We start from the raw sequence: 25403 nt of genomic DNA on the forward strand, positions 1-25403 counted from the left end.
GGCCCCGCCCCCGCCCGCTCCATCTCCAAAGCACGCAGAGAATGTCTCGGGCAGCCCCCGGTAGACTGCTCCAACTTGGTGTCTTTCCCCAAATATGGAGCCTGTGTGGAGTCACTGGGGGGGCTGGGGGTGGAGAAGAAGCCAGTTTCCTCTAGCAGGGAGGGGACCGGGGTGAGCCAGCAGCGGGGAGGCTGACGTCACCGCGGTGGCAGCCCTTTAAACCCCTCACCCAGCCAGCGCCCCGTCCTGTCTGTCCAAGTCCAGACAGAGCTCACTCCTTCCTGTGAGCCCCGAGGAACGCCTGTAAGTGCATCTGTCCCAGGGATGGAGGGGAGTTGGACTGGGGTTTGGCAGTAGCGGTGGGTGTATCGCAGGCAGGGCTCTCGGGCGCCCTGCCTGGAGCAGCCCACCCTTTTCCAGGACGCATTCCTAATCTCCACCTGCGGAGCTGCTCCTAGCTTGATGGGTGGGATGGGGTTCCTGGAGTCCCGTATCTCCTAGACTGGGCAGCCTTGGGCTCACTGAAATGCCCAGGGAGACCTGGCTGGTGCAGAGGGATTGATGGTGGAAACCTGGGAACTGGGGTGAGGGAGGCTCCCCATTTTCAGCCATAGTCACACCCATGGGGGTGTGATAGGCTCCAGGTGCTACTGGTTTAGACCCAGGTCTTGCAGTCTGCTATCTACCCGGGAGGACGTCCGAGGAGGTGAGGAGGCGTGGGGTACACCAGGGCTGGAGAGCAGTGTCCCACTGGTGGGTCCCCAGGCCCTGAGCAGCATTGGAGAGCCCCTGAGTAACCACTGCGGCAGTGGGCAGGACCACAAGACTTGTCTTCTGGAACAGGCTGGGGTGGCAGGGTGCAGGGCCTGTGAGAGAGCTGCCTTTCCAGGCACACAGCTCCCTCCATACTCTGAGTGGGAGGGCCCCCCACACACACACCCCGGGCAGAGGAGTGGGGGTGAGCACTGCCAGCAGCTTTGGAATGATAGCCTGGGTGGTGCAGGCAGGGCCAGGCAGGGCCTTCCCCAAGGGTCTGGCTGGTTCCCCTCAGTGGTGGCTCTTCAAAGGGTAGCAGTGAGTCGGAAAGGTCTCCTCTGTCCCCAGAATTCAGATGAGCCACCCCTCCTGCCTTCTCAGATCCACGTGTGCTCATCCTGTGTGCTGTGTTTTATTCTGAAGAGAGAGGGGCACAGCAGTCCTGCAGAGGCCCCTGGTTCTACCAGTTTTTCTGGGTTCCTGCTGGTAGGAGGTGCCAGCTTTGCAGTTGGACTTGTATTTTTCTCAGGGGAGGGGAGGCTGGTGGAACAGCAGGCTAGGTGGGTCAAAGCAGAGCCTCAGGCTGCCCTGTCCATCCTGTCCCAGGAGGCTTTGCCTAGAAAGGCCCCTGGGTGGGCCACCCTGCCGCCCTTGCCCTCGCCCTCTCCTCACCCCTCCCCGCCCCAGCAGCTCCAAGGTGGGCCTGGGGAGGGCTTTGTCAGAAGACTCTGAGGGATTCTTGGAACCCTCCACTTTCAGACTCTACCAGGAGGGAGGAGGGGGGTGCCTTTCCTCCCCCTTCTTTGTTCTGATCAAAACCCAAATGTTGTCTCTGGATCTAGGGGCCGCAACTTTGTGTACTTGTCACTGTGAGTGAGCCTTGACACCTTGACTGTCCTGAATCTCCTGAGACCGGAAACTAGGGGTGGGGGACACACTGCTGGCACCCTGTTCCTCACGGGCCCAGCGTGAGGTCTGGGAGGGGAAGGCAGATGGGAGGGGAGGTGGGGAGGGGAAGGCAAGAAGGTCTGGGAATGGAAGGTGGGGAGGGTGGTGGTGCCCGGACCACGGGGTTGTACCTTGCCTGCCTGGGATGGTACGGTGAAGGCTGAGATGAGGAGGGAGGGTAGGAGGCCAAGATGAAGGATGGCCTGGTCCCAGCTGCTTGTGTGTTTTGACCACAGTTCTTCACCCAGGAGTCCTCGGGAGGTTGGGAAGCAGGGATGAGACACACAGCGGGGTGGGGAAGGGAGGGACTTGGCCTTTGGATTCTTTGGCCCTCACTTTACAAATAAGGAAACAGACTCAGAGAGAAGTGAGTTGCCCAGTGGCTGGAATTTAGAGGAGCCCTTCTTCTGTTCTTCCTCTCAAATTTCGTTGTCCCCTCAGGGAATGATTTTGAACAGGGGTGGAGGCTGGAGCAGGAAGAACGCTTACCGTTTTTCACCATTTGGTCAGGGGCTGGCTTTCCCAGGTCGCTACCAGGAGACCGGCTTTGGGGACAAAGGACTGACATTTTGAGGAGCTCCGCTGAGGGGCAGGCAGTGTGTTCGGTAGCCACAGACAGGGCCTCATGGAATGTTCCCAGCCCTCTGGGGTAGATAACATTATCCTCACTGCAGAGACGGGGCATTCGAGCTCAGAAAAGTTGTCGGTCGTGGGGAAAGGAGGGCTGGGCAAGTGTGGTTTGGCGGCTGAGCTGGGCCCATGTGAAGCGATGATGTTCACTGCCTCCCATGGGGGTGGGTGGGGAGAGGTACTAATAAGACGGAGTTGAGAAAACGCGCTGACTACCTCCATCCGCAGACCATTCTCTCCTCCCAACCTCCGACCTCTCTGAGGGCCAGGGGATGGTCTGGCCTAGTTTGGTTCCTCTTCGAAGGGTGAACTCTGGCACCACCCCAGGGTCATACTTGAGGCAGGTCAGGTTCCTCCTGGCTGGCCACGTGCTGCTCCTGCAGCCTCCCCTCCCTTTGTAGGGCTCTCCTGAGCGAGGCCAGCCCCAGGCCCTAAGGCAGCAGCTGCTGCTGGTCTGGATGGGAAGGTCTTCCCATGCTCCGGTTGGCAGATTCTTAGCTCACGTCCCTGGAGAACTCTGGCTTCCTGGTTACTCAGGCTTCCACTGTGGTGAGAGCCTGAGGGCACGAAGGCAAGCCGGTGGGTATGCCAGCCCCCAGTTCCCAGCCCCCTCTCATCTGCCTCCCCTGGGAAAATGCAGCTTTTTGGCCCAAAGCTCTTGGGCTTTGCTGGTTTCCTAGCCCTTTTCAGGGGTGGGTAAGCTTCGGCCTCTGTAGCTGCAGGCCGGAGGCTGAGTTGAGCTGGTAGAGAGCCTGAGTGCTGGAGTTCCCGCTTCTAGGAGAAGTGAGAGCTGGAGATACACCTCCATAACTTCGGGCAGAGCTGCCACACCGCCTCACTGGACAAAGACATCTTCTGGCTTTCTTTTGAGGGGCAATGTGACCTCTTCCGAAAGGCCTCTGCAGTGCCTCCATGGTCAATCTTGGCAAAGAAAGAATGCTCTAGACCAGGGGTTATCAAACCCATGGGCTAAATACAGCCTGTCATCTGTTTGTGTACATAAAGTTTTATTGGAACACAGCCATGCTCACTTGTTTACACACTGCCTAAAGCTGCTTTGGTGCTACAGTGGCAGGGACATTGTGGCCTGCAAAGCCTAAAATATAACCGTCAGTGAAATGACTGTCTGGTTATTTACCAAAAAAGTTTACTAACTCCTGCTCTAGACTGCCAAAGATCTGGCCTCCAAGTTCAGAGAGGCTCCGTGGACTGAGGGGAGGAGCTGGCCCAGGTGAGCAGTGCCATGGAAACAAAACCAGGAAGCAAGGGGAGGTAGATAACCGGCTAGGGTGGTTGCCCAACACAGAGCCGGAAGACCTGCCCGGCACCAGGGACAGCAGAGCTGTTCTCTGAGCCTCTCCCTCCTCCGGCCTGTGCTGCTTTAGCTCCCCGCCAACATGGCCAACAAGGGTCCTTCCTATGGCATGAGCCGTGAAGTGCAATCCAAAATCGAGAAGAAGTACGACGAGGAGCTGGAGGAGCGGCTGGTGGAGTGGATCATAGTGCAGTGCGGCCCCGACGTGGGGCGCCCGGACCGTGGGCGTCTGGGCTTCCAGGTCTGGCTGAAGAACGGCGTGGTGAGTGGCACCAGGGGCAGGGGGGCTGGGTCCGTGCCATCCTGCCGGAGTTGTGGGGCAGAACCCCCAAACCGAGTGCCAAGCTACCTTCTACGCCTGGCAGATTCTGAGCAAGCTGGTCAACAGCCTGTATCCGGATGGCTCCAAGCCGGTGAAGGTGCCTGAGAACCCGCCGTCCATGGTCTTCAAGCAGATGGAGCAGGTGGCTCAGTTCCTGAAGGCAGCTGAGGACTATGGTGTCACCAAGACTGACATGTTCCAGACTGTTGACCTCTTTGAAGGTACAGAGAGAAGAGGGGTGGAGGCAGGTGGGGGACAGGAGGCTGAGGCAGGGACGAGGGATGATCAAAACCGCCACGATGATGGGTCTGCACAGCAGGAGTGGGATACGCCAGGAGGATCACACACCCGCAAGGGCGTACCCTGGGATCTACTGCACCTCTTTCGATTTTAGGACAAACTCTGCCCTGGGGTTGGCCATTTTTCTGAGAGGTGTGGGCAGGCTCTGCCTTGGAGTCCTGTTTACACAGTCCTGAAGATCATTTCCCCTCCCCTCTTTCTACTCACAGGCAAAGACCTGGCAGCGGTGCAGAGGACCCTGATGGCCCTGGGCAGCTTGGCAGTGACCAAGAACGATGGACACTACCGTGGAGATCCCAACTGGTTTATGAAGTACGCGGCCACCAGGGTTGCCCTGCACCCTGAGCTTGGGTCTCCGCAGGAGATGGGCTAACCCTTTAGTACAGTGATTTGGGGAAGCAGATAGCCAGGAAGGTATGAAGTGAAAGTCTAGGATGGGGGGGAAATGGGTCCCTAATACTCCTTGACTCCTCCCTTTCTACCCTCCTGTCTCAGCCGGTCTCAATAGCCTGTGCTGTGGGGCAAGCTAGATTAAGGAAACAAGAGCGGTGAAATGGGGGAGGGAATGGGATCGGCCTAGGAAGTAACAAAGGAAAACCAAAGTTGGGTGGAAAACACACAGTCCTGGCAAGTCTTTGTCCTGGTTCCTCCTCTCCTAGGAAAGCCCAGGAGCATAAGAGGGAATTCACAGAGAGCCAACTGCAGGAGGGAAAGCATGTCATCGGCCTACAGATGGGCAGCAACAGAGGGGCCTCCCAGGCTGGCATGACAGGCTATGGCCGACCTCGGCAGATCATCAGTTAGAGGTGGAGGGCCAGCCCCCGGCCCCGCCCTTGCCCAGCTCGCCGGCCGCAGCCCGCCCGCCTCGCCAGCCTCACCCACACCCCGTGTAGTTCCTTCAGCCCCGGCCAAGCTTCGAGGCTCCGTCACTGAGCAAAGGTGACTGCACTTGGGCAGCTCGCCCGCACCCCTCAGCCTCAGCCCGACTTCTGACCCCAAAGCACTGCTCCCCTGGCCCACCTCCCAGCTCCCCGGCCAGCTCCACTGTCTCTCCATCCCGGGCCGAGCAGGGGAGACGTGGGCTGGCGGTGGCCCGGGTGTGGGCAAGTCCACCGTCCTCCTGGGCAGCTGATGCTCATAGAAGGAGACCCAGCCCAACCGCCCCCGATTTTTTTGCTGGAATATTTTGGGGGATGAAATTCAAAAGGAAAAAAAAAAAATACATCTATCTTTTCTCAGGCCTGGCTGGCAGAGTCTGATTTGCCCTAGTCAATTCTGTTCTGGTTACAGGAAATCTGAGCAGGGAACAGGCAGGCAGCTCGGGTTTACGTGTGTTCCCGGCTGCCATCCTCTGAAGGACCCCTCGAGTTCCAGGATTTCAGGGGCTGGAAGAGGAGAGTGAACCTCGGGACTGAAGGGAAAGAGGGGCAACTTGGAGACTTGCATTAGCCTTGGGGAGGCGGCAGAAAGGAGATGGGAAGGGGCAGAACTGTGAGGAAGGTTTTTATTTTGGAAAAGCTGTGCAGAAAAAATTCAACAAAATGTTGCTGTGAAAAGAGAAAACCAAATCTTAAGCGTTAAAAAAAAAAAAAAAAAAAATTCAAATCGACCAACTAGCTCAGAAGAGGAGAGGAGGCCAAGAATGGGAGGAAGAGTCGCAGCCCGCCAGGCAGATGGCTGGCCTCCGGCAGGCAAGGCCATTTCCCTGAGCACTTTGCAGAGGAAGACGGGTGGTTGCAGGGCTGGAGGGGCAGTGACTGATCCGACACCTGTCCCAGTGCTGCCGCAGACTCCCCCAGGATGTGCCCTAGCCCTGGGCGTACCGATCCTTCAGGATGAAGGGTGGGCGTGATGGGGAAGGGGGGTCAGGGGTGTGCTCAAGGTTGGCTTCTGATCAGGGCTAATGGAGGCAGCTGCTTCCAGGGCATGTGTGCTGAGCTGAGGGTTGACTGCCATGCCCATATGGCCAAAGTCCAGGGCTTAGGCTGGAAGGTGAGGGGGACAGAGGAAAAGTCTGCTGTTTCTGGCCCCTGGGCCATTAAAAGGACAGGCATATCCGGGGCTCTTCCCAGCCTCCACCCCTAAGCCCTCTTCCCAAGTGACCCCAGTGACGTTTCTGCTGAGATGCTCTTCCGGCCACGTGTGGGTGAGGGTCCCTGTGACCAACACCGCTGGCCTGCCCTGGAGAAACGAGGATGGAGGCCTGCCCAGCAGGGGCCCCAATCCCTTGTCCGAGACCTTCTCACCAAAAACTCCCGCTGGGTTGGAGGAAGGTTCCATGGCTGTTGCGAGGCTGTAATCCGGCTCTGCTTGTACCTTCTGAAGGCCCTTGCCATCCCTGAGTGTGGTCTTTAGCCAGAGGGTGCTCTTTAGGCCTCTGGTGCCAGGTGGAAGCATCGGGGCTGCCTTCTCCCCAGAGCTCCTAGGACTGCGGAGCAGCTTTCCAAGCTTCCCCAGTCTTAGGAAGTTAGAGCCTCTCCCACGTTGGCTGTCAGGCCCGAGGTCAGCAAATCTGCACCTCCTTCCCCTGCAGCAGGTCTGGGGGCAGGCGCTGAGGGCAGTCCAGGGCACCGCTGCTCTGGGATAGGCTCCAGTCCCCTTGATCCAGCAGGTCTGGGGTGTGGAGCCCGGAGGTGGTGGGAGGGCCCTCGCCCTCCATCCCCACTCCACTTGGATCCTGGCTGCTGCAAAGGGGCACTGATTCCAGTTCTGTCCCCTCCTCCTTGGCTGTTCGGCTTCGCTGGGGCCGGTGGCAGGGTCCACTCCTACAAACTGGGTGAGAGGCCACATTCCTCTGGCTCAAGTATACTTCCAGCATGTAGTAAATGGTCCAGAAGACGGCGAAACAGCCTATCAGCACCAGGGTCTGGGGGAAAGTCAAACACCTATGTTAAGGGTGGTTTCCCAGAACGGTGAGCTCAGAAACTCTCTCTCTTCCTAGGGGCTGCCTCTCCCACCCCAAACCACTCCCTGTTCCCCCCACACAAGGAATGCCCTGGAGAGTTATTAGCCTGTAGAGTGGGGACCTAGGCCTTTCCAACCCCTCACTCCCCAAGTCACCTTGAGTCTCCCACCAAGGACTACATCCCTCAGGACATTCCTGCCTGCCTGCAGCTTGGGTTTTGGCCCTCGTACCTTGAGGGTGTTAGGGGTGATGGTATAACCATCTTCCTCTGGGATTTTCAGCCCGGGAGGGCAGGGCAGCGTGAAGCCATCGTGTAGGTATTTCCCACTCATGGCGCTTTCTAATAACCTGTGGAGAATAAAGGAGACGAGGATGCCCTACTCAGCTTGGTTCTTCTACCACCTGCCTCGCCCATCCTCCCACCTCACAGCCAGACAGAGGGAAGCCCCATAGCAAACAGGGGAGGGCCACGCTGTGGATTCCCGGGGAGGTGGCACTCCCTAAGTGGCCTTCCCCCGGCCCCCGTGAGTCCCCCTCCCTCTGACACATGTGTCTACACCTACCGTTGTCTGTCCCTGATGTCTACTGGACTCCACACAGAGCCATATAGGGTCAGCTGCCATTGCCGGAGGATGCCGGCCTGGGACGTCTCATCTCCTAGAGCCGCAAGCAGGGAGGTCCGTGAGCCACACCCCGCTGTTGGCCACACAGACAGCAGAGGCCCTGCCCATCCCGCCACCCAGAGGGACTCAGACCACATGAGCAGCCACAGTAGTTGTCTAACTGTGTCCCACTGACCCCAGGGCACTGCAGACGTGCCTCTCGGGGTGCCCTTAGGAGTGGAAAGGCGGAGGTGAAAGGTGGCACTCCCAAGTGGAGAAGTTTTGCCTCTTTCATATTTTGGGGTTTCAGCTGGGATTTTTCTTGGGGAAAAAAAAAAAAAAAAAAGTCCTGCTAAATTAAAGGAAGGTTTGAAAACCACCAGTCTGGTGATGAACACCTAACTTGGCTGGAAGTTGGGAGGGTTGGGTTCAATTTCCAGTCCTCACTGAGATACTGTGTGACCTCAGACAAGTCACTTCAAACCTCTGGGTGGGCCTCAGTTATTAAAAAAAAAAAATGGTGAAAATTAGTCCTGCCCTTACCTGCCTACCAGGGCTGGCCGGAGGACGGTTATATGTGAAAGAACTTGAAATGTGGTTTCAACAAGGAATTTTTGTTGCTATCCTGAGGAAAAATGGATCAGTCACTTCTCCAAGGAATATGAGAGGTAGTATAAATGAACAATTCTAGGTATCAATGCCCGTTTTTTTTGGATGGGGCATACGTCTTGGCGTCTACCCTCTTGGTCCGATGGCAACCCTATGTATTCCACCTGGGACAATTTCTGTGGGGACTCTGAGATCCAGAGGGACCAGAGGACAACCACGAAAGGCAGGGCCCTGGTTGGGGGCAGGCAGGCTTACCTACATCCCTGATGACGAGTCTGTAGGTCCCTTTCGCTCTTTCCCCCCAGCACCGCACAGTGGAGAAGGTCCAATCACTGAAGCCATTGGGGTCCCTGGGGCAAGAACAGAGGAGACAGAGGAAGGCATGGAGCAGGGAACTGACCCCTTTGCCCAAAAGCATTTTCTTACTGTAGTAGCAGTTGTTGTCTGAGCTACAGCCATTGGGAGGGTGCCATGAGGGGCCCTCAAGAGCTGGCCCTTGCCCCTGGGATCTCAGGGGCTGAGGGACCTGTGTCAACGTAGCGTAGTGGAAAAAGCAAACGTGGAGAGAACACGGGCTTGGGAGTCCCATAGGTCTAGGCTTACTGTCATTCTCTCAGGCACGTAACTAGCTCTGTGACTTGTTTCCTCATTTGTAAAGGGTTGCAAAGTCTACCCTGCATCATCCTTACTAGGATTAAAGAAACTATACTTCAAGTGCAGTGCCGAGCACACTGTAAGCACTTGAACATAGCAGGTAATAAAGCCAGTGCCACGGTAGCTTAGGACAGCGCCAGTGTCCACTCCTCCCATATCTTTTCCTGGAAAAGGCCCTTGTCGCAGAGAGAGCTCAGGTGAGGGCACGTGTACGTACGAGTCCAAGCTGCGGGGGGTGCCAATAAGAGACATCATGCCACTGGGGCAAAACAGCTTCAGTTCCAAGCTGCCACGTCGTGGATGAGTGATGGAGACTGTCACGGCCACATGCTCCAGGGTCTTCAGCCCCGACATCTCCAGGTCCATCCTGCTGACTGTGGGAAGTCAGGCTGGGCAGCTGGGAAACCAGCCCCGCAAACACGCCCTCACTTCACCCCAACAGACAAAGGAACATACTCATGGAAGACACATACAAATATCTTTGGCAACCCTGACCGAACCTCGTGCACACTAGTAAATAGAATGCAGTTGCTGCTTTCAAGTTTACAATCTAGTTTAATAGAGTCCAGTTGGGAGGACAACACATACCCAAGACACAACGGAAGAATCAAACGGAGCAATTTCCGACATTCATTCACCCCCAAAATAATTGACTGAGTACCTCCTACATTTCAGGCACTGTGCTAGTTGCTGGGAATATAAAGAAAAGTTGGACATGGTCTCTGCCTTCTATGTGCAAGTGGAAAATGATATGGTATGCGGTCTACATAACTGATGCTAGAACAGAGATGAATCAGATGGGTTTAGGCACATAGCCGTGAGACACACTCTGAGGGAGGAAGTGAATACGATTGGTGGAGAGTGTTGGTAGAGGGTATTCTAGAAGGGGAAATGGCATGTAGAAAGGCAGAGGTGGACATGAACAAGTTTCATACTGAAGGAAATACAAATTAAAAAAAAAACTACTGCAGTGAATAAATTTCAAGGAAATTGTGCTGAATAAAAAAAGCCAACATCAAAAGGATACACAGTGTGTGATTTCATTTACATAATATTCATGAATAACATAACTGTAGTGATGGAGAACGGACTAGTGGTTGCCAGGTGTTAGGGATGCAGTGGTTCTGGATATTGGGTGTGGTGGTGTTTACACAAGGCTATACACATGGTAAAATTACACACACACACACACACACACACACACAGAGAAATATGAGTCTAACTGGTGAAATCTGAATAAGTGCTCTGGATTAGACCAATATCATTTTCTTGGTTTTGCTATTGTCCTAGAATTAAGACATTTAACATCATGAGAAGGGTGCACAGGACTTCCCTGAACATTTCTTTGCAACCTCCTGTAAATCTACAATTATTTCAAAATAAAAAGTCAAAAAAACCCAAAACAAACAAAGAAACAACCCCCACCAAACTACTGAAGTAGAAGACTCACTTGGAGAATATTAAGAAATTAGGCTGCAATGAGAAATGATTCTTTCCAAAGCAACTTTCCTTTCATTAATTCACGCCGACAGGCAAAGCAGAGAGCAGCACCCCCATTTCACAGATGAAGAAGCTCAGAGAGAATATGAAAGTATGGGCAGGGGACCTAGCATGGGAAGGGCTTTAACATTTTTATTTTAAACAAGCAACTGAGAGCTATTAGAGATTATCGAGCAAGGACAGAGTTAAAACAAAAAGTGCTAAAGGAAGGTTACTCTTAACAGCTGTGGGTAGGGTGAATCAGAGTAGGAAGAAGAAACAGGTGACAGGAAGCCCAGCTAAAATGCTTGATTCTAAGGGTAAGCCGATGTGAGCGTGGATAACTGATCAAAGAAGAAAGAGCGGGGAATTCCCTGGCTGTTCAGTGGTTAGGACTCCGTGCTTTCACTGCCGGTGAAATAAACCCTTTCTCAACTCTTGTGCCTGCTGGTGCTAACGGCATGGGCTCTGGAGCCACCCAGCCCGGGTTCAAATCCCAGCTCTGCCATTTACTAGCTCTGAGAATTAGTTTCTTTATCTGTAACGTGTCCCCGTCATAGTTCATCGTTTATCATTTTAAGGTACACTCTCTGTCTCTTTTTTGCTGCTGTACTGGGGGCCCCGGTCTATGGAGAATAAACTTCCCAACTCCTGCCTGGATAAGGCTGCTAAGGATGGGAGAAGACACCTGGGAGTCTACCTTTTAATTGATCTCTCGTTTTACTCTCACACCTCATCTCTGTCTTCTGCAGTGCATGGGGCCTCCGAGTCCTGAGCCTTTGGGGATTCTGAGGCATGAACGAGCTTGTTGACTAGGCTCACCCTTACAGGTATTTGGTCTGCAACTTTCTTAGCCCTGCCCCCACTTCTCCACTCGTTTTCCGTCTTCCAAAAATGTGCAGCAGTCTCTCCTTTGCTGTAGTCTTGTCTCTCATTCTCTTTGTCCTTGGGCTTACACCACTTTTATTCCTTTATTCTCACTTTGGTGAGGTTTTGGGAGTAAGCAGAGATAAAAGCACGTGTTCAATTCACCGTCTTTAACTAGGAATCTTCCTGTGTCCCCACGAATTGTTCAACCCACCGCAGTCTAGCTTTTGCCCCCATGAATAGACTGAAACAGAGTACTCTTGGCAGTGGAAGCACGGAGTCCTAACCACTGGACCGCCAGGGAAGTCCCATAGTATTCTTCTTAAGGTCACCAATGGCCTCCTTCATACTGCATTCCTGGGAATGTTCCTGCACTTCTCTGCCTTGGCTGATGCTTTATGCCCTTTCCAAGATAGCATTCCTTTTACGGAAAATGCAATGAACTGGGCCCATGGATTTCCTTCCACGTAGAGGGGAAACTGGGCAAGTGCCGGACATGGTTAGGGAGAGAGACGACGGGACTATTCCCAGTGAAACCTCCGCCCCAGGGATGCCGTCTCCACCCTCCCCTCCATGCTCCCATCTTTGGCCATTCCTCCTTTTGCCATTGTTCTGGTCTGAACACTTCCTAGGAGGATGGGAAATGCGAAAACAAAGTTCCATTTGGGTACAAAGCATGACATGCTCCAATCTTCACAAACATTAGTGAATAACTCTGCCTGTCAAAAATCCTTAAGGAAAAAAATCCCCAAGGAACTGGAGGTAGGGAAAACTCCCCAGTGGGAAGTCTGGGAAATCTGCAGACAGAAGATCCTCTTGCTCAAGCATCCCAATCCACATGCCCTCTTCTCTGGGAAGGGGTTCAACCTCTGTGCTCAATGTAGGACGACATCTCTGACAACACACGGCCCTCAGCCCTTCGGATAGTCCTAGTGGCCCCAGGTGTGATGGACGCGTGGGCAAAGCGAGGGCCACCAAAGTCCAGGGAGCCCTCTGGGGACCCCTCTGTCCCCCGCGCTACAGGCCCTAGCTGACTCTCTTTGTATTAGCCAAGCCTGAGAATCAAAGGAAGACATTCTCAACTCCTTCACTCCATCCAAAGGCCACCGGGTTGCAGAGAATCGTCTGGCAAGTTCCTAGCATGGAAGTCAAAGAAACGTCTTTCAACTTGTGCCTTGTCTCCCAGGTCCCAGTCCCAGCCCTCCCACCAGCCTTCCTAATCACTTGCTCGGCAGCTCCTTTCCACCACCAGTAACTCAGGAGAAAGGTCTCGTTTAAGCAGCAGGGGGGCCAGCCAACTCAGAAGCAGCAACATGTCCTAAAATGGTCAAAGAAAACTCCACAGGTTTGGCTGGAGCTCAGCTCCTAAAGGAAGGGGGTAGGATCCAGCAGGGAGGATGAGTTTAGCTTCTCCGTCACCCCGCCCCAAACCTCAGGCCCACGATTAACCCCCTTTCTGCTGACTGCTTACCATTCCACAGGACCTCCAGGGGGCGGGCGGACAGCGGGATAGCCTTGTTCTCTTCCAACACGGGGCTGACATAGGAAGCTAAGTAAGGGACAGACGTCCAGATCTATGAAAGGAAGAGGGGATGGCGAATGAACAAACAATATGGACCCCACACACCCGCTCTCATCTACTTGACCCCTAGGGCACTGCTCTTTTTATTTCTCCCTTCCTCACCACCTTCTTTTGCTCCTGAGGCTCCTGCGGACCACCTGGACTGCTCCCTATGGCACCAAAGCAAGGAAATGCTGCGTCCAGGATGGCAGATGAGGAGCAGAGCACCCCAAGGGTTCCAAACGATACTCAGGTCCCATTTACTCTCCACCGATAGTTTGGAAACTTTAATTATACTGTGGAGCCTGCTTCTTCACTTGTAAAATGGGTCTCAGATGAACGAGCATTTATTAAACACCTACGATGTGCCAGGCACCGTCTCAGGCATTCTCCCCACCTCCTTCGCCATTCCACGCAGGACACCTGTTCACCTTGGCTGCGTTCACAAGTCTCCAAGCATTGAGCAGGCCGAATCCGTGCTGGTGGCTGTGGCTAAAGCCGGCCTCGTTGGTGATCCAATCCGCGTGGCGATCCTCATACTGAGAGGACAGGGGTCCCGGTTAGTCTCTCGGATTTTAAGTTTCCCTGCTTGCCCTGCTAGCTGGTCCAGTCCAGACTCTCCCACCAAGGCTGCTAGGAATGGATTCAAGGAAAGCTGAGACAAAAGGGCAAAGGCCTGTGATGTCACCAGCTCAATGGCCTGTTTCTAGAGAGGAAGCCAGGAGCCACAGGCTCCAGAGTCAGGAGCTCAGCCGGAGCTCTCCTTTGCAGGTAGAAGGCAAGCAGCAGAACAGGTGCGAGTGAATTTAGGTCTGTGGTCTTGATGGGGTCCCTACCCTTGTTCCGTGCACATGCAACTCTGGATGGGATTTGGCACCTAACGCCTGGGACACTTAGAATCTGAAGCCTCCTGAAACCTCCAAGTCCTTGGGACCGAAAGTCTGAGGTGGGCTGGACCAGGCCATTCGTCCACCTGCGAGGATCTCACCTGGGTGGCTGTGAAGACGATGATGTGCTGGATGTCACGCCACGTGAGGCAGGGCCGCACCTGCAGCATCAGGGCTATCATGCCGGCTGCCAGAGGGGCCGCGGCTGAGGTCCCCGTGTGGCCCTCGGTGCAGCCAGTGCCCTTCTGAAGGTCCCAGTCTGTGGTCACCTGGGAAGAGGAATGGAGAGGACGGGGACTGGGTTAGGGACTGAGTTCCCAGGTGCTGTGGAGGGAGGGGTGCGGGGCTGGGCCTCAGCGCGAGCCTCCGGGGGCCCTTCCGTTGCGAAAGCTGAATGTCTAGCAGGTCCAGCAAGTCTGGACGAAGGAGATTCTTCCTCCTTCTTCACCTAACAAGAGAGTCTCTGGAGAGCTGAGAAGAATTAAAGAGTTACTCTGCGGGTCTGGTTACGGCGGGGGAGGGGGCGGAAAGGAGCTGGAGAGAGGGGAAAGGCCTCACGTGCAGAGGATGGTTTCCTGATTCCTGCTCCTCTGGTGACCCCTTCCCAAATCCTCTGCCCACCCCGAGGCCCGCCCCTCCAGCCCCCGCAGCCCTTGGAGACAGAGGAAGTGGCCGGGAGCTCCTGGGCCCCAGCTGGAGCGGGGACAACAGTGACGGCACCAGTCGAGGAAATCCAACTTGGCAGCTCAGCGACAGGGCCTGGAGTGACATCAGTGCGAACAAAGGGAGTGTGTTCCCAGGGAGAGGAAGCTGTCCCCTTGCCCACGCGTGGGCTCAGCATGGGTGTAGCATCTACACCCCCTGCCCACCCTGGCCCGGGGCAATCCACAGGCCAAGCTGCCTCCCTGCTCTGGGCCTGGTGCCTCGGGTGGTCTCCACGAGTCCCCCCTTCTCCACCTGTGGTCCTGAGGCAGGAGGTGAGAGCGGGGGTCAGGGAGACACGGCATGTCTGGCATCCAGTTCTTTTCATGCTCGAATCCACCCTGGAGCCACAGAGGGTTTAGCAGCGGGGGGCCCTGCCTAAATCTGCTCCAGGCCGTGGCCCTCCAGATCTGGCACGGGGTGCCCACGCTAAGACCAGAAAATCTTCTTCCAAACTTCTCTCCTGGGTCAGATACCAAGGTGCTAACTTCTCCCAAGAGCTGCCCTTTCTCTACTGTACTCACTGCTCACCTTCCAGCTGTTACAGCAGCTGCCAAGAGATGTCATTTTCACTCAGACATCGTGCGCACAGAAGAGGAGGCAAAAACTCTCCAAGTGGAAGTCTCAGTGAGGATGGAAAGCCTGGTCTGTGCCAGGGAGCAGATTGATTTTTTCCTGTTACGGAAACAGCCTCACAGTGACAGTCTCGTGTATAGCTGTGAGGCCCGTGAACTTGCCTGCGGCGGCAGGAGCCCTGGGCAGCCAGTGGAAAGGGCCGGGAAGGGCTCCGGGCAGCAGACGGTGGGCGGCCTGTACCTCCGTGCCTGCCCTCAGGAAGGCAGCCCCACCGAGCTGGTCATCGAACAGAAACTGGCAACTGGTTTCCAAGGCAAGAGCGTCCCAAAGATGGGAGCCTGGCTAAACAAACTCTCTTTTCCTTTCCTGACAAATTGTAGCTCAGATGGAACGTGGTAGGGGTGGGGGTGAGATGCGGAGCTGCGTCAAGAGGAGAAAGGCAGGCAGCGCACAGTAAGAGGAACCATTATGCTCGCCAGCCTTCACGGTCCCTCGCTGGGGCCGGGTCGAGCGGGTTCCCGAGAGTTCTGCCAGTACGTTCCTGCTCTTCCTCCCAACCCAGCCTGGCCTGGAGTGGGCATGGGCGGTGCCCTCTGCACCCAGACCCCCGCCTGCTGAGCGAAGCCTCCTGCCCACTTACTTTAGTCAGCTCCCTTTTTTCTTCTCCCGGGGTGGGGAAAGGGGCTGGGGTCACCGGGCCCCGAGCCTTAAAACACTGTGCTGACCAGAAGTCATTTAGTGGCAAAACAGAATTTCAATCTGGGAAAGTGAATCTGACCCAGAGGAAGCAGCCTAATTCCCAATGGCCCTGGAGAGCCCTCCCAACCCGGAGCCACTGGAGAAATGTGACACTACCTGGCTGCAGCCCAGCTCTGCCCGAAAGCCCCTTGTCCCCGTATCACTCTGTTAGGGGCATTGGGGACAGGCAGGGAGTTCTAGGATGACAGGATGGAGCTCAGCCAGCTGGGTGTAGGCACTGGACCCTGAATTCTTTCACAGGTTCCCACAGCTTGAGAAACCCCACTCCCTTGCTCCGACCTCTTGTTTGCTGTGGCTCCAGTTCCAGCTCCAAGGAAAGAGCTGTCTCTCAGGCTGACTGAGACATTCCTGACTCCTTTTCCTGCCCATTCAGTGCCGACAACCGCTAGCTTTACTCCCAAGGATGAACAGGAACAGAGCTCACAGTATTTACATAAGGGCTGCATAGCAGTGGAATGATGATCCTTTTTTTTATAAAGGCCACAGAAATTTAGCCAAAGCCCATATTCTACCAAAGGAAGACATTTCAATCAATGTGATACTTAATCAATGTGATAGAGTGATTCCTATGATAACATGCCTATTTGTAAGTTAAATTTTTAAAGATAAAAACCCTTTACAGAGATATATTTAGAGTCCTCCGCTCCATTCTTCCAACAGGGGCAGACCCTTAGGGACACAGATGTGCTAGGGAAGAGGAAGCCGAGGGCCCGGGGCAGGGAGTGGAGGGCCCGGCGGGGGGCACTTACAATACTCCGGAGCATCTTGTCCCCGCCGCTGAAGGTGACCGCCAGCATGGAGGCACACTCCTCTGCGTAGAAAGGCATCCGTCCCTCCTCGTCCACAGCACCTGGGGACAGAGTAGGGGAAATGGGAGCAGAGATAAGGGCCTGAAAACATCAGAGTCAATCTCTGAGTTATCACCCGGGGGGTTGTCCTGAGTTTAAAAAATGATCTCAGTGGTCCAAGTCCTTCAAGTACCCACAGTCCTCACCAGGAAAGGCAGCCTCAAACGGCAGAGGGTATTCTGCGCCCTAAGACCATTCTTTCAACAGGCTCCAGGGTGAAAATGGGGGGCATTCCACCTCAATACCATCTCATCCATTCGCACATGCATTTTCCTCAACATTTATCAATTACCTACTGTAAGTCGCACACTGTGTGAGGCCTGGGGGCCGTGGGAGAAGGGCACAGACCTGATCTCAAGGAGCCCATAGTCAGGGAGGAGGTCGGGTAAGTAAATAAAAACAACCGGGATGGTAAATGCTATGGGAGGGAGCACAGGTAAAGGGCATCTGGGGGTCAGGGAAGACTTCAAGCAGGAGGGAAGGGACCCATGGAAGAGAGGCCAAAGCAGAGGCCTAAGCAGCTGTGGGGAGTGGAGGCGGGGGGTGGGCCTGGTATCCCAGATGATGGGTGGAAAGTGCTCGGGGGTAAGACTTCTAAGGAAGTCCTGACATCCTCTGAGAGCAGGGCTAGTCCCTCCTAACTATCAGAGCCTGAAGAGAAGAGAAGATCATGCATACATTTTTAGACAGACACATGGAAGCTGGGGGCACACCCACATACACGGTCCCCTCACCACTGAGTGACACACACACACACACACACACCCAGCTACACGCTCCCCGCACGAGTGAGTGACACACACACACACCCAGCTACACGCTCCCCTCACCACTGAGTGTCTCTCTCTCTCACACACACAGGCGTGAGCACACATGCACACGCGGGGCCACCAGGCCACTACCTATGGTGACTGTATAGATGGAGTTAGCGTAGCCATCGTAGTTGCAGTTGTCGTTGTGCTGGCCCCCATTGCCACTGGCTACCACGAAGATGCTCCCAAAGCCCTGGCGGCCAGCGATCACTCCATGTTGCAAGGCGGCCTGAGGAGCAAAACGTCCAGGTCAGTTGAGGAGTTCATAGGAAGACCCCAACCTCCATGCCGCTCACTCTTTCCTCCCCTTCTAGAAGGAAAAGAAAAAAAAGCCAAGGGCACTGGACATGGGAGAAAGAGATTTAAAGATGGACTCAAGGGGAAAAGGCTGTTAGTGGAACAGCTGTGTGGTGGACGGGCTCTGCTTATCAGAGAGGGTAGGGCCAGAAATGGGGAGCCAAGCACACAACCAGAGCGAAACAATCTCAAAGCATTGCTCCATTTCTCTCTAAGAACGTCCTCCACACTCCCCCAACCCCAGGTCAGAAGCACTCTTCCCAAAGGAGGTGCCCGGGCTACACGGTAGGTCTGGCCCTGCAAATGGGGGTGGGGTGGCAGCAGTTCCAGGAACGGAAATGAAGAGAGGGTCCTAGGTCTCCAAAGTCTCCAAGCGGTCCCCAGTTACCTTCCCAAGCTGATGGGGACCATCCACCGTCTTTCCATCATCATCTGGTCCCCAGCTGTTGAGAGATACCCAGTGGGAAGAGCCAGAGCCAGGCTGTGGCTACCCACCCAGGCCTCCCAGCCTCAGCTGGCCATCCCTCCGCCTGGGCCCTTCCTCCCCTCCCAAGGGCTCCAGCTCCGGACTCCCACGATGAAAGGACATAGGGGTCAAAAGTCCAGCCCTCACTCCAAAGTGGAAAACAGAAGCATGTGCTGAAGTTCTTCTTGTCCTTGGAAACTTTCCCAGTTTAGGACTACTTTAACCTGACCCTAAAAACCCTTTCTCAGGTCCCCGGGGAGTACACAGTGGTAGAGATGGATGGGACCTAGGGATCTAACACTAGGCTTGATGGCAGAGCACCAGCGAAGGAAGTATCTGTGAAAGCTCTCGGGTCTGAGGAGTTCTCCATTCTTTCTCTGAAAGGAAATGTCCACGTGGATAATGCCATGCATTTACAGGAGACACTGGTTGGGGAAGAGCAGGTGCCATCAATGCTGGGGGGACAGCCCAATCTCAGCTCCTCCTTATCAAACACCCCCTCCCCACCATAACCGTAACCTGGAGCTGCAGGTGTGTTTCTGGGGGGTGGTGTGATGGGGCCTGGTGCTGGGTGTCCAGCTCTGCTGTGGTTGGAAAGGAATGCCCAATTTCTTCCAGAGCCTTCTGAGTTTGATAAACACGAGGCAGGATGGAGCACTCCTCGTGTGGCAACCTGATTACTGGGGTGACATGGGGCTTAAGACTGAGACGCTGGGGGTCTGGAGAAATGAGGGCAGTGGACTTACAGGCTGAACCCAGTGGGGAGAGCCCTGCTGGGACCTGCCTGAGTCAGCCCATCCTGCTGTTCTTTGGTTGGAGGATTCGCCCAGTACCCGAGCCTCTGGCCCCCTCACCTTGTTCCTGGCTCTGCCTCACCTGCAACTGTAGATGTCATTGATCTGATAGTGCTTGTTGAACGCCACAGCCTCCATGCTGTCTGTCAGGGGTCCATCCAGTACCCGGATACCTAGGCGGTGAAGGCCACACCGGCTCCTCAATAATGCTGGTTCCCTAGACGGGGAGCTGGGTGCTGGGGGGCCCCCCTGTGGAGCCTTACTTTTCCCTCTAAGTGCTCTTGGATCTTTTGAATTTTTATACCACGTGCATGTACCTGTCCAGAAATATTTTTTAACATAATGCTAAATCTTAGACTTTAAGGATCCTGGGGTCCGGTGGGAAGATGCAGAGCCTAGAAGGTAGGGAATCCAAGGTCCCCTTCTTATGTGCATCCTTAATCATGTAAAACACTGCAGTGGTGCTTGACACACAGAGGGTATTCAACAGATGGTACTCATTAGCAGCATTACTCCTCTCCTGGATGCCTAATCTCACCCAATAAAAGGGGGTGGGTCACCTCCTGGTTACCACATAGGGCAGAATGGAGCTTTCAGAAGGGACTTGGGCCCTGAAGGTTTCTGGCTCCCTCTGTAGCCCCATCCACAGAGAGGGCTGCTGACCTCTGCTGGAGTGTAAGAGGAACACAGCCAATCTATGCCAACCTCGGAAATGCAGGTCCCAGGCATTTATGAGGAATCACGCGGACGGCGTGTCCCCCTCCATCCCCTTCACCTTCTGCCTCGATGGGCAAAGACCCAGAGGCAGAGGAGCCGTAGTACCACCCCAGCGGGGGCCAGGGCTGCTCCGCTCTCCTGAAAGGATGGAGAGCAGACGGTGACCATCAGAAGGGCGGGGCACTGGAGAGCCGGGAGAAGGGGGAGGGGCCTCCACAGACACACGGGGCTCAAGGAGGAAGGGCAGACCAGGACGCACTTGGTAAACCATTAAAATACAAATACAGCATGGATGAGGACAAGGAGTTGTCATCACAATGCGCTGAGCACTGACAGGGCATACCCATGATCAGAAAAAGGGAAGAGTCGTCTGAGTAGGTGGGGCTTGGGCCTCCATCTCCCATCCAGAGCATTTCATACTTTCAGCTGTTTTATACAGTGGGGTTCACTGTTGAAAACATGTTGGAAACACAGTGCATTGAAAAAAAAATCAATGAACCGTTATGTCCTGCAGACACCTATTTATAAGCTTAACCTTTGCTGTCTGCTGTGTGTTGAGAGTGAAGTAAAGTCGGGTTGGAATTCACGGGGGAGGGACAGAGGGTGGACAGCTGTCACAGGAGGAATGGACTGAGGCTGGACTGGAGGTACCTGCTATGCGGCTCCCATACGCCACTCCCACGGCACAGAAGCTGTTGTTGGGCACGGCAGCGATCTCTCCGGCACACCTCGTGCCGTGGTGGTTGCCATTCTCCACATCCGGGTGGGGCATGGGGTCAGGGTCATTAGAGTTGAGGTCATAGCTGCCCTCGGGGCTCTGAAACAAGGCGGGGCGGGGGGGGGGATGGGCGGGGCATGTGGTCACTCTCTGGTTACAAGGGGTCAGGTCTTGGAGCTCAGGGAGAGAGGGGAACAGGATTTGGGGGCTCTAAGCCAGCACTGTCGGCCCATCTCTGCAAACCACATGCGCTGTGAGGTATGAGGACAGGACACCTTGAGGCAAAACGGAGAAGTGCTGCAGCTCTTGGAAAATTTCTCTCTTGGCCATTATAGAAATGTGCCTAGGAGCCGCTTCCATGGTGTGGGAAGCCTGGGATAAAAGAGGTTGGGGGCTACCTAAAAGTCAGGCTTTAAGGAACCTGTGCAGAGAGGGAAGCTGCCCGCAGGGGCCACTCCTTACTCCCCAGGGCCGGGAGTGGCGGCAGAGGAACCAGGAAGTGTCTCCCTTGCTGAGCTGGAGCCACGTCGTCCTGTGTCTTAGCTACCAGGCTGGAAGGCTGGCTGCGGAAGAGGAGTACCTTTCCCCACCTTCCAGGCCCTTGTATTTGGCCCAATGACCCCTAAGAAAGGGGACAGCCCTGAGGGAACATCAAGAACCAGGTAAGGCCCGGCGGTGGGACGTGTCGTTCCAGTGCCACTCACGTAGTTGGGTGCGATGTCCTGGATGGTGTGCTCCACACCGTCGTCCACGACCACCACGGTCACCCCTTGCCCGGTTACATTGCGCTCCCATACACCGGTCACGTTGATGTCCCTGCCAGGGCTCCGCCGGTTATTCTGCAGGAGACACAGGGTCAGGCACTATTCTCTGAGCCCTGGGAGTCCAGTGACACGCAGCATAGCCCATAGGGAGACAAGTTACAGCGAGCAGCCCCCGTGCACTCTTGGCCACCGCCAAGGAGCCAGAGAGAGGTTGTAAACCAATAAGCATAGGTGGGGACAGAGCTAAGGAGGGACACGTGAGAGCTCTGCCAAGGCCTAGGTCTCCAGGAAAGCCTGGCATCACTCACGGGCAATAAGGTGAGATGGTGGCTAGGGTCAAGGGTTGGATAATATAACTCGTAGGCCATATCATATAACACCGTATAATATAATGTTACGAGTTAACTCTTGTAAAGTGTTTCCCATGTGGGCACAAGTACATTAGTTCACTTAACCATAACCATAACCATTACAATCTCCATTTGACAGAAAGGGAAACTGAGGCACGGAGAGGTTAAACAGTGCACCCAAAGGTACATGCTAGTGAATGGCAGGCAGCCCAGGCCGCCTGGTCCCAGCACCCACGCCCTGCCATTGCAGTCCGCCGGCTCTCTGGATGTGAGTGCAGGGAAGGTAGAGCCCGAGGACGAAGCCCACCGTGGAAGCCCACAGAAATGTCTCCTCAGGCAAAGGATGGGGGCCACTGAAGAGTAACACAGACAAGAGCCCACTAAAGCACCGGATACCCCCCGCCTAGCCATCTGAAGCCAGAAGCTGCAGGGCTGGACTCACCAGGTGCCACTGCTGCGGGTACTTGGGGTCATTGAAGTGGACGCTGCGCTTGGTCCGCTTGAGCAGCCTCTGCTCTGAGTGCCAGCGCACAGCTTCGTGCCTGGCCAACACGGCCTCCACCTGCTGCCGGATGGCCTCCACCTGCGGGGCCTGCTGGTGCCCTGCCGGCTGGACCAAGAGGTAGTGCCCCTGGAGCTCTCCTATGCGTCCTGCATTCACCAGCCCTGCCGCCTGGGCCAGGGCGTCTGCCCGCTGCTCCAGCGACTGTTCTTCCCTCTCACCTTCTGGGCTGTCCACACGCACCGCCCAGCTCAGCCCCTCCGGACCCTGGGCCCCGGGCCCACCTGCCCCCACCAGGCCCATCACCCAGGGAAGCAGTAGGAAGAGCCCGGCTAGCTCCAGGCAGAGGCAAGTGGGCCTGGGGCCCGGGCGGGCATCTGAGTGTGGCACTTTCCGCCTCCCCTTGGGCATCAGAGCAGTAGGCTGCAGACAAAGACAAAGGACATCAGAGGTAAGAGCGTGATAACATGGCACACCTGGAAATCCCTAAGCCATGCCTTTTAAATCATTAAACATGTGATCCTCTCCTGCTATTCACAGTTATCTCTAACCAACAGGGATAAGCCCCCAGGGGCAGTGTGGGCCAGCACGAAGCCGGTGGGTCCCTCAGTGGCATGATTACCACTAGATAATCAAGCAGGATGTCTAGTTGCTAACAGGCACCCGTGCTGCTCTTTCCCATTGTTGCCATGGAAAGGGCTCAAAAGTCATAGGACTCCTGCAAATTCCTGGCAGAGTCATGACCGTTCTTTAGAAGAGACCCTCCTCCTTTCTTTAGAGGGGACAGAAATCCTTCCCCAGCTGATGTCCTGGTCCCATTGTCCTGAGGGTTAACTCCCTGCAGTGGGGCCCCGTTCCCACCTGGATCCTGAGTGAGGCTGAGCTCCTGGTCTGGCTAACCACCTCACGCTCATTTTGTGCAAACGGAGAAAAGGCATCCCTTTCGCTGTGAGCAGTGGTGACTCCAGGCACAGACTGCAGACCTGTAGGCCCCAAGAAAACAAGAAATGCTGTCCTCCCAAACCCAGTGGAGCAAGCAGAGGCTGGCCATGAACTCTAGGACCCGAGACCAAAGAAACTGCAAATGATTAAGTATCATTTCCAGGAATCCCAAATAGGTCACAGACTAGAACCGAACTGGTACAGTAAGGCCAGATCAATACATAACCCAGAAACAGTACTTCTCGACCTAAACATCAGGCCATCCTCTTTTCTTTTTTTCCTAGATGCGTAGAAGAGGGCTTGAACTCTTAGCAAAAACCCCTCTTGAAAAAGTATGTGGTACTGCTCCCTAGAAGTCCGGGTGGTTGCTAACTTCCTGATTTCTGTACCTGTGAAGGATGCCAGGGGAAGTAAGAGTAGGCTGGAGGCGGGTGAAATGGGGAAAACCCAAGCATGCAAACAAAACTGAACAGGTGTAAGAGGCAAGTGGACACCCTGGGGAGAAGGGGTGATTGGAAAGCAGCACTAAAGGGCTACTCTTAGTCATAGCTCGCAAGTCGGCTGAGAAGTGAGGGCTCAAGCTCTAAACGTGGGACTGCCACCCATGGTTTGACAGAAGGTCCAAATTAGAACTGGTGGGCAACTGTGGGGACAGAGACAGGTGAATGGGTGGCAGAATATGTGTGTCCCTATTGGTGGCTGGGCTTCAGAAGCATCTGCTCTCTACGGGGGTGGGGTGTAGGGGGTGTCACCTTGAGGTAGGGCTTAGTACCCACACACATACGCAAATGGATTAATCTCAAAACATTACAGAAACTTGGGTATTTTACCGAAGTCTCTTTGGAGAGGGAGAAGGGGACTTCCACCACCTAACATTTCCCTCCCCAAATCTACATATCTCCTTCTCTCCTTTCCTCTGAGGTTCCCAGGCAAATTCTTCCCTGCCCTCCAGCAGCCTCGACTGTCCCAAGATATTCAGGTGTCCTTCCCAGTGTGCATACAAAAATCTTGTTAGATAGCCTGATAGTGACCCAACTAGGCAGGCTCCTTCAATCTCAGTAGAGCCCATAGATTTCCGGAAGAGAGGAGAAACCTGACCACTACATCCTCCAGTCCCTCTGGCAGAGCAGTACCTTAACCCCACCGTGGCCCTCACCCTAGGCTTCTGGGGAAGGAACCTGAAATACCCTCTAAAAGTAGATCTCAAACTTCACCCAACTGCTAGGCGTGTCTTTACAGCTCTGAGGTGCCAAGAGAGAAGAGGAATGATACGGGCAGCCCAGAGTCCAAGATTCTGCTCCCAAGAGACTGTCCTCCTCGCAACCTCTACACCCTGTTCCTAGAAACCAGGCTGCGTACCGGGGTCAGTTTCACTGATTTCCCCCTCCCTGGCCTCGACTGCCCTGTGCCATGTGCCCCTCTCCTCAGAGGACCCACACTATCCTGGATCCAAGACTCCGTGGCCCCGTCTCCCTGGGCTCCCCCACGCCGGGACTGAAGGCGCCCTCTGTGCGGCTCCCTCTTCCTCAGACACCGGCTGCCCCCCAGTTCTAGGCCACCCGGACTTCCAATGCCCCGCCCCCACCGAGTTCTCAACTCACCCGCCTGGCCGCAGCTGCTGCCGCCGCCTCCTTGCGGAAACTCGCGGCTTCCCGGGAGCCCGAGAAGCCAGTGACAGTAGCATCACTTCCGCCCGGCGGCGCAGCCAATCAGCGACGGGCCCCCCGGCCGGCCCGACCAGCCGGGAGCAACCGGCTCTAGGGGGCCGGCTCCTTCGGGCATCCTCCACCGAGAGTGGAGCGTGTGGTGGGTGCTCCTCGCGGAGGCCCACCGCCCCGAGTTCTTGGGGCATCTTCAAGAGGGACCTTCTCTATAGGGACGGTCCTCTCCTTCATGGCGTCCTCTGGAAAGGGCATCTCGGTTGCGATCTTTAAAAACACCTCGTTCCTCTTCTTCCTCTGATTGTCATGACCCCGACTCTCCCTGTAACCTTCCTAGAGGGGGTCCTCCCTCCACCAAGTCTCCTTCCTTCTCGCGGTCGCATCTCCCTTAGTCCCTGCGCCCCGGGAGAGTCCACTAGTATCTTAGGGGCTTCCTCAGCGTCCGCGACCCCTCGACGGTGCCGTCTCCGGCCGCCAGAGGGCGCCGTCGGGGGCGGCGCTGTGCCACCGCGGCCTCTCCTCTGCCGGCCGAGCCTCGCCCCCGCCGCTCGTGCCGCCGGAAGTGGGAGGTGTCGCGCGCGGGCCGGCGCTCGACCCCTCCCCCCAGGCTCGGCCGCCCCCTCCCCCCGCTCCGCCCGCTCAGGTGAGTCCCGTCCCTCC

At 55.4% G+C, this 25403-nt stretch overlaps 3 protein-coding genes across 7 annotated transcripts in view; 2 read left to right on the forward strand and 1 right to left on the reverse strand.

Moving 5' to 3' along the window:
• The first annotated feature begins 21 nt into the window (after positions 1-21).
• On the forward strand, positions 22-5509 carry TAGLN (transgelin). Its single transcript, XM_059070789.2, has 5 exons — positions 22-303; positions 3720-3911; positions 4015-4192; positions 4481-4583; positions 4931-5509. The coding sequence occupies exons 2-5, from the start codon at positions 3732-3734 to the stop codon at positions 5073-5075; spliced, it is 606 nt and encodes a 201-aa protein (XP_058926772.1). The 5' UTR covers positions 22-303; positions 3720-3731; the 3' UTR covers positions 5076-5509.
• On the reverse strand, positions 5504-25203 carry PCSK7 (proprotein convertase subtilisin/kexin type 7). Of its 2 annotated transcripts, XR_010841456.1 has the most exons (18): positions 24684-25203; positions 23002-23123; positions 22081-22563; positions 21229-21363; positions 20458-20623; positions 19172-19262; positions 18218-18272; positions 17623-17761; positions 16622-16722; positions 13937-14104; positions 13380-13487; positions 12859-12961; positions 9259-9415; positions 8643-8737; positions 8322-8403; positions 7740-7833; positions 7407-7524; positions 5758-7137 (listed from the first exon to the last, which is right to left on the reverse strand). XR_010841456.1 is itself a non-coding variant. In XM_059070782.2 (17 exons), exons 3-17 carry the CDS (start codon positions 22549-22551, stop codon positions 6775-6777), a joined length of 2364 nt encoding a protein of 787 aa, XP_058926765.1. In that variant the 5' UTR covers positions 22552-22563; positions 23002-23123; positions 24684-25203; the 3' UTR covers positions 5504-6774. The 2 variants fall into 2 exon arrangements, 1 of the variants encoding a protein (XP_058926765.1); XM_059070782.2 differs by lacking the exon at positions 8322-8403 and having other exon boundaries at positions 5504-7137.
• The window catches only part of RNF214 (ring finger protein 214), a 51113-nt gene continuing 50569 nt past the window's right edge, over positions 24860-25403 (forward strand). For 2 of the 4 annotated variants that reach the window (XM_067039000.1, XM_059070784.2), the window contains exon 1: positions 25300-25386. The gene's annotated coding sequence lies outside the window, so the exon portion shown is untranslated. Of the gene's footprint in view, positions 25387-25403 lie in introns of all 4 variants that reach the window. The other 2 variants (XM_059070783.2, XM_059070786.2) reach the window with 2 other exon arrangements.

Source organism: Kogia breviceps, chromosome 7, assembly GCF_026419965.1.
Source record: "Kogia breviceps isolate mKogBre1 chromosome 7, mKogBre1 haplotype 1, whole genome shotgun sequence".
Taxonomy (NCBI): Eukaryota; Metazoa; Chordata; class Mammalia; order Artiodactyla; family Physeteridae; genus Kogia; species Kogia breviceps.